This window comes from Ips typographus, linkage group LG1 (genome assembly GCF_016097725.1).
Source record: "Ips typographus isolate SLU linkage group LG1, UJ_Ityp_2.0, whole genome shotgun sequence".
NCBI classification, from domain to species: domain Eukaryota; kingdom Metazoa; phylum Arthropoda; class Insecta; order Coleoptera; family Curculionidae; genus Ips; species Ips typographus.
In genome coordinates this window covers 1974633-1988395 of record NC_138422.1, presented here as the reverse complement: position 1 = coordinate 1988395, position 13763 = coordinate 1974633, and the positions used below count along the sequence as shown (strand labels likewise).

General features: G+C 34.4%; 3 protein-coding genes across 4 annotated transcripts; 2 read left to right on the top strand and 1 right to left on the bottom strand.

Moving 5' to 3' along the window:
- The first annotated feature begins 1123 nt into the window (after positions 1 to 1123).
- LOC145737568 (dopaminechrome tautomerase-like) lies at positions 1124 to 2545 on the top strand. Its single transcript, XM_081992295.1, has one exon. The coding sequence runs from the start codon at positions 1463 to 1465 to the stop codon at positions 2525 to 2527; it is 1065 nt and encodes a 354-aa protein (XP_081848421.1). The 5' UTR covers positions 1124 to 1462; the 3' UTR covers positions 2528 to 2545.
- A 2117-nt stretch (positions 2546 to 4662) lies between these two features.
- Positions 4663 to 9965, top strand: yellow-k (L-dopachrome tautomerase yellow-k). Of its 2 annotated transcripts, XM_081992284.1 has the most exons (6): positions 4663 to 4794; positions 4846 to 4918; positions 8662 to 8863; positions 8997 to 9471; positions 9523 to 9647; positions 9704 to 9965. In XM_081992284.1, the coding sequence occupies exons 4-6, from the start codon at positions 8998 to 9000 to the stop codon at positions 9912 to 9914; spliced, it is 810 nt and encodes a 269-aa protein (XP_081848410.1). In that variant the 5' UTR covers positions 4663 to 4794; positions 4846 to 4918; positions 8662 to 8863; position 8997; the 3' UTR covers positions 9915 to 9965. The 2 variants fall into 2 exon arrangements, with proteins under 2 accessions (XP_081848410.1, XP_081848402.1); XM_081992276.1 differs by lacking the exons at positions 4663 to 4794; positions 4846 to 4918 and having other exon boundaries at positions 8355 to 8863.
- LOC145737277 (uncharacterized) lies at positions 9906 to 13750 on the bottom strand. The gene is made up of 3 exons (XM_081991914.1): positions 12217 to 13750; positions 11910 to 12156; positions 9906 to 10153 (listed from the first exon to the last, which is right to left on the bottom strand). Exons 1-3 carry the CDS (start codon positions 13603 to 13605, stop codon positions 9960 to 9962), a joined length of 1830 nt encoding a protein of 609 aa, XP_081848040.1. The 5' UTR covers positions 13606 to 13750; the 3' UTR covers positions 9906 to 9959.
- Positions 13751 to 13763: the final 13 nt, after the last annotated feature.

The window sequence follows — 13763 nt, the reverse complement described above, 5'->3', positions numbered from 1 at the left end:
TTTTATGGAGTTGAATTTGACAGTTACCACCACAGTGAAGCTGCATAGAAGCTTCCAAAAACCTTTGGAACAGCCTAACAGTTTGCAAATGCTCTTCTACTAGTCTAGAAACTTTAAAAATATTTAAAAACTGTTTATAAGCTTCCCTATGCTTGATTCTATTGAATTCCCAAATGTCTCTTATGCAGTCCAGAACCTTCAATATGCTCTTTAAATCTGTCCAAAACCCTTCCAAATGCTCCTGAACTACAGACTAAAGAGATTTCAAAAGTTTTCAAAACATTACAGAAGCTCCAAAAGCTTTAAAAATAGTGTCCAGAAGCTTCCAAATGCTCCTGAAGTTGCATGGAAGCTTCCAAAAGCCTTTGGAACAGTCTAACAGCTTCCAAATGCTCTTCAACTAGTATAGATCCTTGAAAAGATTTAAAAACAGTTTATAAGCTTCCCTATGCTTCTAGAATACTTTAAAAAGCTTCTAAATTTCTAAAGCTTTCTAAGAGTTCCCAGATGTTTCTAAAGCAGTCCAGAACCTTCAATATACTATTTAAACTGTCCAAAACCCTTCCAAATGCTCCTGAACTAGACTAAAGAGATTTCAAAACATTACAGAAGCTCCAAAAGTTTTAAAAACAGTGTCCAGAAGTTTCCAAATGCTCCTGAAGTTGCACAGAAGCTTCCAAAAGCCTTTGGAACAGTCTAACAGCTTCCAAATGCTCTTCTACTAGTCTAGAAACTTTCAAAAGATTTAAAAACAGTTTATAAGTTTTCCTATGCTTCTAGAATAGATTAAAATCTTCCAAAAATTTATAGAGCGTTCTAAGAGTACCCAAATGTCTCTAAAGCAGTCCAAAACCTTCAATGTACTCTTTAAACGGTCCAAAACCCTTCCAAATGCTTCTGAAGTTGCACAGAAGCTTCTAAAAGCCTTTGGAACAGTCTAACAGCTTCCAAATGCTCTTCAAATAGTCTACAAACTTCAAAAGATTTAACAACAGTTTATAAGCTTCAATATGCTCCTGAACTAGACTAAAGAGATTTCAAAAGCTTCCAAAACAGTGTCTAGAAGCTTCCAAATGCTTCTAAAGCCGCATAGACAAAAATAATAAGTCATGAAGCAGTAAATTTATAATTACAAATATTAATATGATTTATAATACTACTTTTTGCAAGTTTTTCCAATTTCCAAGTGCATTCCAATTTATTTTTCTAACCTGGCAAATTTTCCCCAGATCTGACAACACTGGTACTGACCCACTTGGATTGGTTAGAGTAAAAAAAAAAACATAAAAATCAATGACTTCAATTAACATCACCTTTTAGGTAAATAACCTAATTAGTGCAAATCAAATGTGATTTAAATCGAAACAACACAGTGTAGTGTATACACAAACATGTCTACTCGATTTACGATATATTCCAATCACAGGCACTAAACTTTAATTAATGTTTCTCAAGCAGCCAAATGTGTATCAAAATCGTATTAATAGTGGTTATTTTGTTTGGATATGTACGAGGTTTGAGTGATTTCCTGGAATGGGTTGGAGGTCCCTTTGATTTTCCTTGTAGAGTCATTGAAAAGCACTACAAAAGTCAAGGCCGCTACGTGTCTAAAAATGCCATTGCTACAAGAATTCAAGTGTTTGATGACGATGTTTACGTGTGCTTCCCCAGGTTCAAACCAGGAATTCCAGTCACTTTGGCCAAGCTGAACCAAAACTTCTCCAAAGTACTCTGGACACCTTATCCCGACTGGGTCAGTCAAGATGAAGAACTTTACTCTGTCATTGATATTGTTGTGGATCCTTACGGAGTGTTGTGGGTTCTGGACTCTGGAGTGGTCGACACTTTGGACAACCCCACGAGGAAATCACCACCCAAAGTTTTGGCTTTCCACTTACAGACCGGCAGGAAAGTGGCCAACCTGGATTTGAGCGAATTGGTGGTGCAGACCTCCAGGTTGCAGTACCTGCAGGTAGATTACAGCATTGACGTGAAACCTTTCGTCTACATCACGGACGCTGCCACCAGATCTATTCTAGTTTTAGACGTTATCAGTAATAACGGTTACCGCCTAGTGCTTCCCAAAGAAGTAGCAGGATGTCGACGAGACGTTTTGTATGCAATTTTGCTGCGGAATCAATGTTCAGGTGATAGTTTGCTTTTCACTTACTTATCAGGAAACCGGGTGTTTTCAATTAAGACTGATTGCGTACGTGCTGGGGCTGAACAGGCTCAAATCCAGGACTTGGGGGAGAAAGACGGAAAAATCGTCATACTCGGTAGTGACGGTGATTCTGTAGTTTTCTACAGATACGAAGGAAGAGCAGAAATTTACCGGTGGGACTGCAGTAATGCCACAAGTTTCAGTCCAGGCAATCCAGTGTATACTTCCCCCAGCTGTTACTTGGCCACAGAGGTTGTTCCCGATTTCAAGAAACAAAGAATGAGGGTTCTGGAGAGTAACTTTCCCGATTACATTCAAGGATGCGTTGGATGTGGAGCTTCGCAGGTTGTTACGTTATTGTAATAAATTAACAATAAATTTTGTTTATGCTGTAACTTTCTTGAAGCAGGGTTATCTTCGGTTACATCTAATATTACATGTTGTAGGGGTTAGATCACACAAAAGTTGCATTATTTCCGATAAATGCCGATCTGGTTTCATGTTTAACGGCCGATACCCATATGCACGCGATTTATCAATTTCCTTCAAACGTATTGAAACTGAATTAAAATTCAATAAATTTTTCTTTGACGTTTTTCTTTTTTTCCGATTCCATGAAATGCGATTTCACTTTGTTCTCAATTGGATGGTCCGTCAAGTATATCGATCGCCAAACTTGATCAATATAACAAAAGTTTTAAAATTGTTATTTTGATTTAATGAATTTTTGAGAAAATCTTCTTGAATAATGTGGCCAAACTTAAGATTTTCCAGGCAAAAAACAATATTAGCTTATTTTGGCGATTTTTAGGAAAAGTATGAATCAATTTTTTACAATAAAAGAAGGGCCAAAATCAGTCAAGGCAAAACAGTGCGACGTTGTCAAACTTTGGAAAACAGAGAAGCAAAATAAAATTGACTTATCTGAAAACTTAATCATTGTAAATATACAGGTGTGGTAAATCCAAAACCGACCATAGGAAAACCGTGTAACTGACAGAGAAACGTAGATAATTGCATGCGTGGGACAAAGACAGAAAACGAAAAAAATACCAAGTAGGCCATATTTTCAGTACGCTGTTGCCAAAATCCAATACCGCACCGCCCTCTGTACAAGAAAGCCAAGAAGGTGCATGCCAAAAATTCCAATATGGCCGAAATACTCGTTTGACAGTTTGCATTTATTTGTATTGTGGAAATTGAGTTTTTCGATGATTAAATTAATTTTTAAGGTTTAAAGTCAAGACTTGGGATTACTTGCCAAAGTAAATTTTGTTTGCTATTATATATTGTTGTTTATATGTATATTGTTCTAGTGAAAGTGTAGTTTGTGTTCATTTTATTGTGTTATCACTATTGTTATTGTTCCTTCATTGTTCTATAATTTGTGGTTGGTTTTTTAACTTAAATTCTATTGCCTCTACAATAAGCCGTCCACTGGTTGTTTGCCAAATTTCTAAAAGCAATTTGGTGAAAGGCCCAAAAGTGTCAGTCTTTTACTTTCCAAAAGACCCTGCTCGAACCCAACAGTGGTTGAAAGCTTTGAACTGGAATGATTTTACTCCAACACAATACTCAGTGGTAAGTACAATATGCTTTCTCATTCAGTAAACTTATTGCCTCTTACATACATTGGTATGTGACTTATGTGAGTTACATTTTGAGGCCGCCTGCATTTTGAGAACAACTCTGAAGAAACAGGACAGCTTTTAGAAGTTCCATTGGCACATTTACATTTTAAAAGAAAGGTCTGCTTGGTAATAATATAAAACCCATTTACCAGTTTTGCTTACCTAGATTCAAGGATTTCCAAATTTTCTTTGGTTTAGCAGTTTTTACATTAGTTTGTTGTACTTTCCAAGACAAAGGGTTCTAACCAAACTTGCTTTGGCTGGACTTTATTGGATATAAAAAGCCATATCTATACATATCTGGATCAGGAATGAAGCGTTCTTTGATTTTTCACTCACAACTTCTAATCAACTACACGAAAAAATAAAAAAAAAACATATTTTCTACTGCATCTCCATAGGTTTGTGTACAAAAAAAAATCCGATAACGCCGCCATTAAAAGTGACATTCTAGGCTTTCTTGTACAGAGGGCGGTGGTACAAGGTGTTTGAATTAGTGTGCCATGGACATCACGATTTTTGACAGATGACACAATGAAAGCGTAATAGGTAAACATAGGATGTGTATCGTTTCCTAGCCATGTTAACCGATTAATTCGGACTGGTAAATATACATATATAACGGTTACTGAAAAAATATCATTCTCATAGAACAACGGAGATTTGAAGCCAGAAAACCAGAGCAAATAGCCGATAACATTTTTGTAAGCCTATTTTCAAGAACCGCGTTCCGTGTAAATTCGGAGCGCGTAACCGTAATCGACAGATGACGCTAGACAGCCATGATACGCCCTCTGTTAGACAATTTTGGAAATAGCTTCGTGTTGTTATCGTATTAGCCGTGTTGTGTCAATCACTTTTTGTCTTTTTGTGTCAGTCCGTTTGTTGATTTTGAATTTGATCACAAATTTAGCCCTGACACAGGAAAACTGTATTTCAGAATAAGAACATGAAAGGATTGTATTGCAGAGCCAAGCCCGACAAGCCAATCAAAGCAAAGTAAGTGTTGCATTAATTTCATCTGCTTTTTTCTAAATGCAACGCTTTTAGTCTGGATCAAGTTCTGGACATTATTTTTTTACATCCTAGGATATGAAATAGCCTTTCTACGCCGGCAGTACAGGTACACAATAGGCTTATTTTAGACCGCTTGAAAAAAAAAATTGTTTTGCAATCAAAATGTCGGGATGTAAATGGATTTTTAAATAATTTGCGATTAAGTAGCCAAACGGTATGTTATGTATGATGATAATTATGACGTTGCCAAACTTTCAGTTTTTCCCAGCAAACAACAATATTAGCTTGTTTTGGCGATTTCTAGGAAAAGTATGAATCAATTTTTTACAATAAAAGTAGGGCCAAAATCAGTTAAGGCACAACAGTGCGACGTTGTCAAACTTTGGAAAACAGAGAAGCAAAGTAAAATTGCCTTATCTGAAAACTTGAAAACTGATTAGATTGTTTACATTTAAGCATTCAGTCTAGCATTTAATTCAATGATTTGCAGACTATTTTCTTAAAAAAATATTATTTTGAAGTTTAAATATTGAAATGACTGACTTGTGGCTTTATTACTTGTGCATGAGATAAAATCTCTGAATACCCAAAGAAATATTAGAACATGTTAGCAATAAAGTATGGTTAGACTGTAATTTCCTTCTCAGCAATGTAAACCATACGTTATCTTCTCTTACATCTGATATTACATTTAATATTGTTCTGCTTTGTTTGCCAACTAGTAATAAAATTTCTTTTTATACAAAACTCTCTATTTTAATTTATCGTTCCGTGGGTTTCAAATTTTGACCAGTTGCTTAAGTGATACAGATATCAAATTAAAGATCTAGTGTCACTGAAAGTGACTGTAGAATTCGACCCACCTTGGTTACACATACACTCAAAGGTTGTATTCTGTTCCTGGTAGGTTTTGTTTCATGTTTTACGGCCAATACCCTGACGCACGCGATTTATCAATTTCCTCTTCAAATTGTTGAAACTCAAATCAAATAAATCACCCTTTGAAGTTTTTGCAAAAATTTCCGTTTTACGTGCGCGGGTAGATGATTTCACTTCCTAACTAGTGCAACCACTAATCAGCTTATTTGATTGGCATAGAAAGCGACAAAAAAATTACGTAAAAACAAACCAGTGTCAACAAATCAAGACGTTTTAGATTGTTGTGTGTGTCTGATTTTCATTGCTTTTTTGTCTAAATCCACGTTTGGTAAACGCAAAATTGTACGCAGATAAGCCTGACGAAATGTATCGGATTAATGTAGGTCACTAAAGTCATTTTACTGTTGTTTGTACGCAAAAATAATTGCTCCACTTTAAAGTGTTTGTGTGCATTCAATCCAACATACTTTGTGGCATTTGTACAGTTAAAATGCGGACGCATTACAATTTTGTCACAAAAAGATTGTTTAAAAAAAATCTTAAGAAACTTTTCAGTTACACTGTTCCATACATGTAAATCTTAAAAGTGAAATTTAACTCGATTATACAGGGTGGTCCAGTTTTAAATGTCAATAATTTACCACTAGCCCATCAAAAGATAAGCAGACATGTACGATGTCATTTTCAAAAATCTGTTCATTTTTCCGCCTTATTTTCTACGTCACTAGATATTTTTCAAAGTACAAAAAAGTGTCTCGTATAAAATTCTGATTTGAAATTCTGAGTGACGTTCAAAGACCCAAACCCAATCCAACTCAACTTAAAAATTGTCTTGAAAACTGTGAAAATTGACTTAAGAAGCTTAAAAAATCTTGTTGTAGCTAGTTTTCATAGTTTCCGCACAAACTGGAAAACTTTAGTGCTGAAAATGAACAGAAACCAATAAATTGTCTTTGAAACAATGAAAATTGACTTGAGAGGCTTAAAAATTGTCTTTGTAACCAGTTTCATAGTTTCCGGACAAATTGAAAGACTTTAGTATTGACAGTTGACTTGTAGACATGAAAAACTACTTTTTCTAGATTTTTTTTACTACAAATTTACACATTAAAACTTTGAAAATTGACTTGGACACTAAAAAGTGACATCAGAAGCTTAAAATTTACATTTGAAATAAGTTCTCATAGTTTGAAGACTAACTTCAATATTTTAGTCTTGAAGTTCATACAAGTTGACTTCAAGACTATCTTTTCAAGTATTTTTCTTACTTTGTTTTTCATTTCCTTAAAACTCTGGACTATTTTTTAGTGCTTCAAAACTTCTTCAGCTTGGAAAATCGAGTTTCAAGACCATCTTCACCAAATTAATAACATTGCAGACTAAAAAAACAATTTTCTACAAACTTCAGTGCTAAAAATTCGAGCATTTCTAGTTTTTAGTGTGCCTAGGCGGTTTTCAGTCTAAAAAATCGAGTTTCAACACTATTTTCACAAAGTTTTTTACTTATCAGGACTGAAAGCAAGTTTGTACCCTGTCCATAGTCTTGAAAATGTCATTTCAAACCTCTTCACTGTTGAATTGACTTTTACACTCATCAGTGCAATAAATTGGAACGTTTCTAAGAAATTCGGACCGTTTTTAGTGCTTTTAAGACTGAAAAATTGCGTTTAAACTCTTAAAAGGTAATTTTTAGAAATGAATTAGTCCCAAAAATTGAATTTGGACTGTTTCGAGTGTTTCATTGATTTCTACACTTAATTCAGTCAGGAAAACTGAGTTGTACACCAACTAAAGTCCTGAAAATACAGTTCTAGGCTTTCTTTACTCTTAGTAAAGTAATATCTAGTCTTAAAAATACTTTTAGTAGTAAAAAATGAGTGATAATCTTTGTTTTGATTTCCGGACTGTTTTTAGTGCTTGAAATGCAGTTTCAGACAACTCAAAATGAAATTTGGATGGCTGTATCTTCTTTAGTGGGCACTTTTCAGGAAAATTACATAATGCATGTCATCTTATCTTTTGATGGGCTATCAAGTGGTAAATTATTCATTTAAAACTGGACCACCCTATATACATAACATCGAAAGCCTCTCATTTTAATAACGTGTGTTAGATACATTTTTGAAGGTTGATAATTTTGTCGAACGTTTTACTAATTGTCCGTTACTGATCCGGTCCATGTTTTTTTTAGCGATAAATGAACGTCTAGTTTGTAACAAAAAAACAACAAAAACATGTGGCCTTGGCGAAATTCTAGATTTATAGAGGTATAAATCAAAATTAAGCATACTCATGGTCATAAGAATGGAGGAGAGAAAGTCATGCTCCAGATAAAGAGGGAGAATATTATAGAGTTATGTTACATAAAAAATTATTAGAATTTTGTAGAAAACCAAATAAAATAAAAAAAAGAAGTATTTACAAAAGTTGGCTTTGATTTGATATCATAACTTTTTTTTGGGTCACCGTGTATAAATAAAAATTGTTTTCCAAAATGCGCAACTAAAAAGAAAAATTGACCAAGCAATTTTTTTAGAAAAATGACTCTTTAAAAATTATATGCAATACATTTGCCGCTCACTCTGTATGTACGGTTTTGCATTCTCCTTTTAATACAGTGTCTGTCACAAAAAAAACATAATTTAAACGGCCTCCATTTAATTTCTCTGAGATATTAGCAAAATTATTAAATTAACACTGCTAACTGCTAGGAATCATTTTATCTTCTCGCTTCTTAGTGTAAATTATAACAGCACAACAAAATTGTTACTTTAGCAATGTCCAGGCAGAATGTAATGTAAGAATTGCGCAACAAAATCGATTTAACCGGAAAACGCTTTGTATGCACAACAAATAAGTCGTTTATGCAATTATTGCCACTTTACGTGCTCGCACTGTCACTTGAAGATTTAATTAACTCGCAGCGTGTAAACATGACCTGCAATTTTCTTAATTTCTTGTCAATCACAGCATTTTTGCAAGGAATTGCGGCTTTGGATTTGGAGAATTTGCGCTCGTTGGGCGTCGGTGATGATTTCTACGTCAACGACATTGCTGTGTATTTTAACAGGGCTTTTTTGGCCCTACCAAGGACCGTTTGCCTTAATAACGTGACGCATCCCACTTTAGTCGAAGTGCCTTGGAAGGAAGTGAATGTGATTTTAAAGAGTAGGTATGTTACACAAGTTTGCCTAAAAATTTAAAAAGAAAAGTAAGATTGTTTGTCCTAATTTCAACCGTTCAACAAAATACTACAACTACTCTGAAAGCAACTGAATTAAAGATCCTTTCCAATAAAATTGTAGAATGAACAAACCTATAGAAGACCAAGTTTGGGCCAATTGTGATCACCTACAAAACGCCGTTGCTCTAGCTAAAGAAAGCTCCAAATCTAAGTTGTGGGTGCTGGATAAGGGGAACGAGTTTTGTTCCCCTAAATTAATCCCCTACAGTTTGTTGCACAACACTTTTTTGACCGAAGACACTATCCAATTGGGGGAACAAGTGCCTCAGGTGGGTTTAAACACTTTCGTCATAGAGGACGGCATCAAGTTGGGGGATCATCGAGGATTTGCAGCTAGTATAGGAGACAACAAACTTTTAGTCTGTTATTTGACAAATCAAACATGCAGTCAAGTGAAAATTTCTCAACCAAACAACCATTTGGGAGTTATTAACGTGGATTTTTTGAGCATATCAAAAGTATCGTCCAAGTTGTATATGACAGGCTCTAGAAATCTTGGAGTGTTTTATTTAGATCTAGAACAGCCCCACAAAGCTGTAAGTTTATTAGTATTATTAGTTTAAAATATAAAAAGTGCAAAATTACAGTCAGAAATTGCGGTGGAATTTTGCGGAGAGAAACTTGGACTATCCAGTGGTTTGGAAAGTGACCCTAAAGAGGGTTTAATTTACTATTTGGTGCGGGATTATGCTGTGGTGAGGTGGATCACTGGGTATGCTTAAGAAACTTACTGCAAGCAGTTAGCTGTAATTTTTTTTGGGTAAACAGGACCAACATGACTGCAGAAAACCACGAAGTGCTCGCCCAATCTTATACGGAAATGCCTTTTGTTTCAAGGATATTCAGCGGGCCTCAAGGTAATATTTACGTATTAGTAAATCCTTCCAACCCAACCACTTGCGTTTCTGAAGTAAAAATTGAGGAAAGAGCGGTAAAGGTTGCAAAGTACAATAACTGGTTACTGGAAAAGTTGTTGTAAATGGATATATTTTTATTAAATATTCTCTAGAAAATAAATATGTAACTAAAACTTAACTACTTTATTTAACCGTCTGGGAGCTCCACTTTTAGCTTGACGATTTACACCAACAAAGTCATCGGGGTTGCCGTTATCCAAAACTCCAATACTTAAACTGTTTTGAAGTTGCGCTTGTTGAGCTTGGTACTTAGGACAATCTTTTTTCAGATGGGTTACATCCCCGCATACCTTACAAGCACCTAAAAATGATACAAAATACATCTCAATTTATTTGTTTATGAAAGTGTTCATGTTAAGTTATTTTACGCACAAATAGAACTGTAATGTTTGGTTACGTCTAGGTTTCCATATAAGATAAAGACTTCATTTTGTTAGTACAAAAATAACAGTTATTTTATACAGGGTTATTTAAATGTCAATAATTCACAAGTCGATAGCTCATCAAAAAATAAGTTCTGTTTCAGTTTTAAAAATCGCTTTTTTGCTACAACTGTCAGACTGTTGGACCAATTTTGATCAAATTTGGAACAAGTACACCGAAAATAGTCAAAAAACAGGATTTTTTGACTTATGTTTACTGGCGTTCAATTTTTTAAATTATAGGTAGTGTAAAACTGATAATTCAATTCAAACTTTATTTGTTTTTATTCAGTTAAACACTGGTAACCGTCCGAATTTTCGGACTAATTTAATAACCCTAAAAATTAGTGTTGAAAACTAATATCCTAGCATTTAATGCTAAAATTGTTTACTTTCATCAATGGAGAGTCTGAAACATAACTTTTACTATAAAAAGTAGTTTAAAATTCGATTTTTCAGTCTTAAAGCACAGGGGAGCGTCTAGAAGTCCATTTAATACTGACAAGGTGTGAAATGGCATGTTCTACTATGTCAAAAAGTTGGTGTGTAAGTCTATTATGTCAAAAAATTGGTGAATATAACCCTAAAACTCGATTTTCCAAATTGAAAGCAGTTTTAAAGACCTAAAAATAGTGCAGAGTTCTAAAAAAGTAAAAAAACCTGAAAAGTTACTCTTTTTCATGAAAATAATGTCAATATCCTGTATTTAAGACTATTTTCAAGACTAAAATATTGAAATGTATTTTCAAATACTGATAACTTACTTCAAATGCAAAATTTAAACTTTTGATGTCACTTTTTATTGGTTCAGAGTCACTTTTTGGTGTCCAAGTAAATTTTCAAAGTTGAAATGTGTGAATTTGTGGTCAAAAATTCTAGATAAAATAGTTATTCATGGCTTCAAGTCAATTTTTACTACTAAAGTTTTTCAACTTATCTGAAAACTATAACGACTGACTACAAAAACAGTTTTTAAGCCTCTCAAGTCAATTTTCACCGTTTCAAAGTAAATTTAATGGTTTCTAAGTCAATTTTCAAAACTAAAGTCTTTAAATTTGTCTGGAAATTATGAAAACTGGCTACAACGAAATTTTTATAAACTTCTTAAGTCAATTTTCACCGTTTTCAAGACAATTTTTGGTTTCATGTTGGGTTGGGTTGGTTTTGGGTCTTTGAACGTAATAACTCAATTATTTCGTAAACGAAGTTTCAAATCAGAATTTTATAAGATACTTATTTTGTCAAATTGAACAAGTAAAGTAAAAAAAACTGAAATTTTTGAAAAATATCCAGTGACGTAGAAAATAAGGCAGAAAAATGAAAACCATCTTTCTGTAATCATACCACTGGACAGTTTCAACAAACGTCATTAACATCACATAATGAGTATTAATTTCATATGTATGCTCCAGTGGTCTGACAGTTATTACAAGAAACCTATTTTTTAAACTAAACAATTATGGACTGTATTTTACTTGGGAAGCATTTTTCAGGAAAATGACATAATGTATGTTAACTTATTTTTTGATGGGCTTTCGAATGGTGAATTATTGACATTTAAAACTGGACCACCCTGTATAATAAGTGACTTAAAGCATTTTTTATGTCCATTATAAAAAATTAAAAACTGCTTACCTCCTTTTGGATATAATCCTCTTTGATTATCAGGACACTGTTTGGCAATGTGTCCCTGCTCCTTGCATATAAAACAAGTGGCAAAGTTATAGTCCATTCCTCTGACCACTTTGCATTCAAAGTGAGTGTGTTCAGTGGATCCACATTTGAAACATATTCCAGTTCCTGAAGTGTCCATCACCTGGTCCTTGTCTAATTCTGGGCACTCTGAGAGATTGTGTCCAGACTTTCTGCATTTAAAACATACCTAGAACAAGTCACAAAGTGTTGAAAATTATGTATTACAGTATACAGTGTGCAAACATACTTTCTTCTTTTCTCTAGCAAAAGCTTTTTCAGCCCTACGTCTTTCTAACTTCAAGGATACATCAATTTCACTTCTTGGCAGTCCTTTACTGATCATCTCTTTTCTCAATTTCTTCAATCTGTCTGCATCTTCTTTTTTAATTGGGAAGCCATCAATATAGTCCACATCAACTGTTTTGCCATTGATAATCATCCTTTCAGGTTTGTTTTTTCGCCTTGAATGCTCATTATTGTCTCTCAGCTTTGCTTTCTTTTGTGGTTTTACTTCTCCATTCTCTATTTTGTTGTTTACTGGTTTTTTAGCATTTTGTGGTGGTTTAGTAACAGGTTTAGGGATGGGCAGGACCTCTTTACTGGGTTGGTCTTTGTTGGAATGTTCTGCTTTTAGTTGCTTCCTTTTTTCAACTTGTCTGGCTAGTTTAGCTTTCTTTTTTTCTATTCTCTTCAGGTCTTGCTCACTCAGACTTTCTGGATCTTTTTGGGCAGCATTTTGTCGTTTCAACTGACGCTTTTCTTTCTGTCTTTTGCGCCTTTCCAACTTTTTTTCTAGTTTCTGTTTGTCTATGTCTGAGACAATAGGGGCATCAGTATTTTCCTTTGTTTCAACAACTGTTTCAGTTGGGTTTTCAGGTTTTTGTGGTTTCATTTCCATATCAGTGTTGCTGTTACTAGATTTTTGTTCTTTTAGACTTTTATTCAGTCTTTTAAGTTTCTTTTTCTCTGCTTGTTTCCGATTTCTCTCATATTTCTTTTCAATTAGTCTCTTTTCTTTGTCACTCAATTCTTTTACTGGTTTCAGTGGTTTCATTGCAGTCACTTTCTTCTTGACACTCTTACCATTGCTTTGTGTGTCTGGTTTAGTTTTATCTGCAAGGATTTTTAACATTTGCTTAGGTTTTTTCACTTTTTTTACCACAATTTCAGGAGGTTTTGTTTTTACACTAACTTCTTCAGGGGGTGCATCACTGTCACTAGCATCCTCTATTGTTGCAGATTCATTTTGTTGGTTGGCATTTTTAATCAGTGCCTGATCGATTTGTGCTTTTAAAGCGGAAAAAGTTTCATCATCAGACTCCTCATTCCAGTCATTTGCCTGTTTGATACTACTAAATCCATTTTTAAAACCATTCAAGGGCTTAGTACCATTCTGTTTGTTTGTTTGTGGAAAGTCAGCCCACTGTACCTTTTTCTCCTCCTCCTCTTCTTTCTCTTGAAGAAAAGCCCTGTACGATGCATCCCTTTTCCTCATGGCAGCTTCACGTTCCTTCTTTTCAGCCAACTCTTGGTTTTTGTTCAGCAATTCTTGCTTCATTTCATTCCAGGAGGTGGCTGTCTCAGGCAGTTTTTCATTTGACGCTTTTGAGCCCTTTGCTCTAGCAAACCGTGTCATTTTGTTCTATTTTAATTTAATTAATCACAGTTAAAAGATTAGTTGAAATTTGAAATAAAACAACCATACCACACCATACCACCATTCATAAAAGTAAGGTTAGGTTAGGTTATTTTTTTTAATTTAAAAGTCCACGTGAGTGTATTGTGGGTTGCATA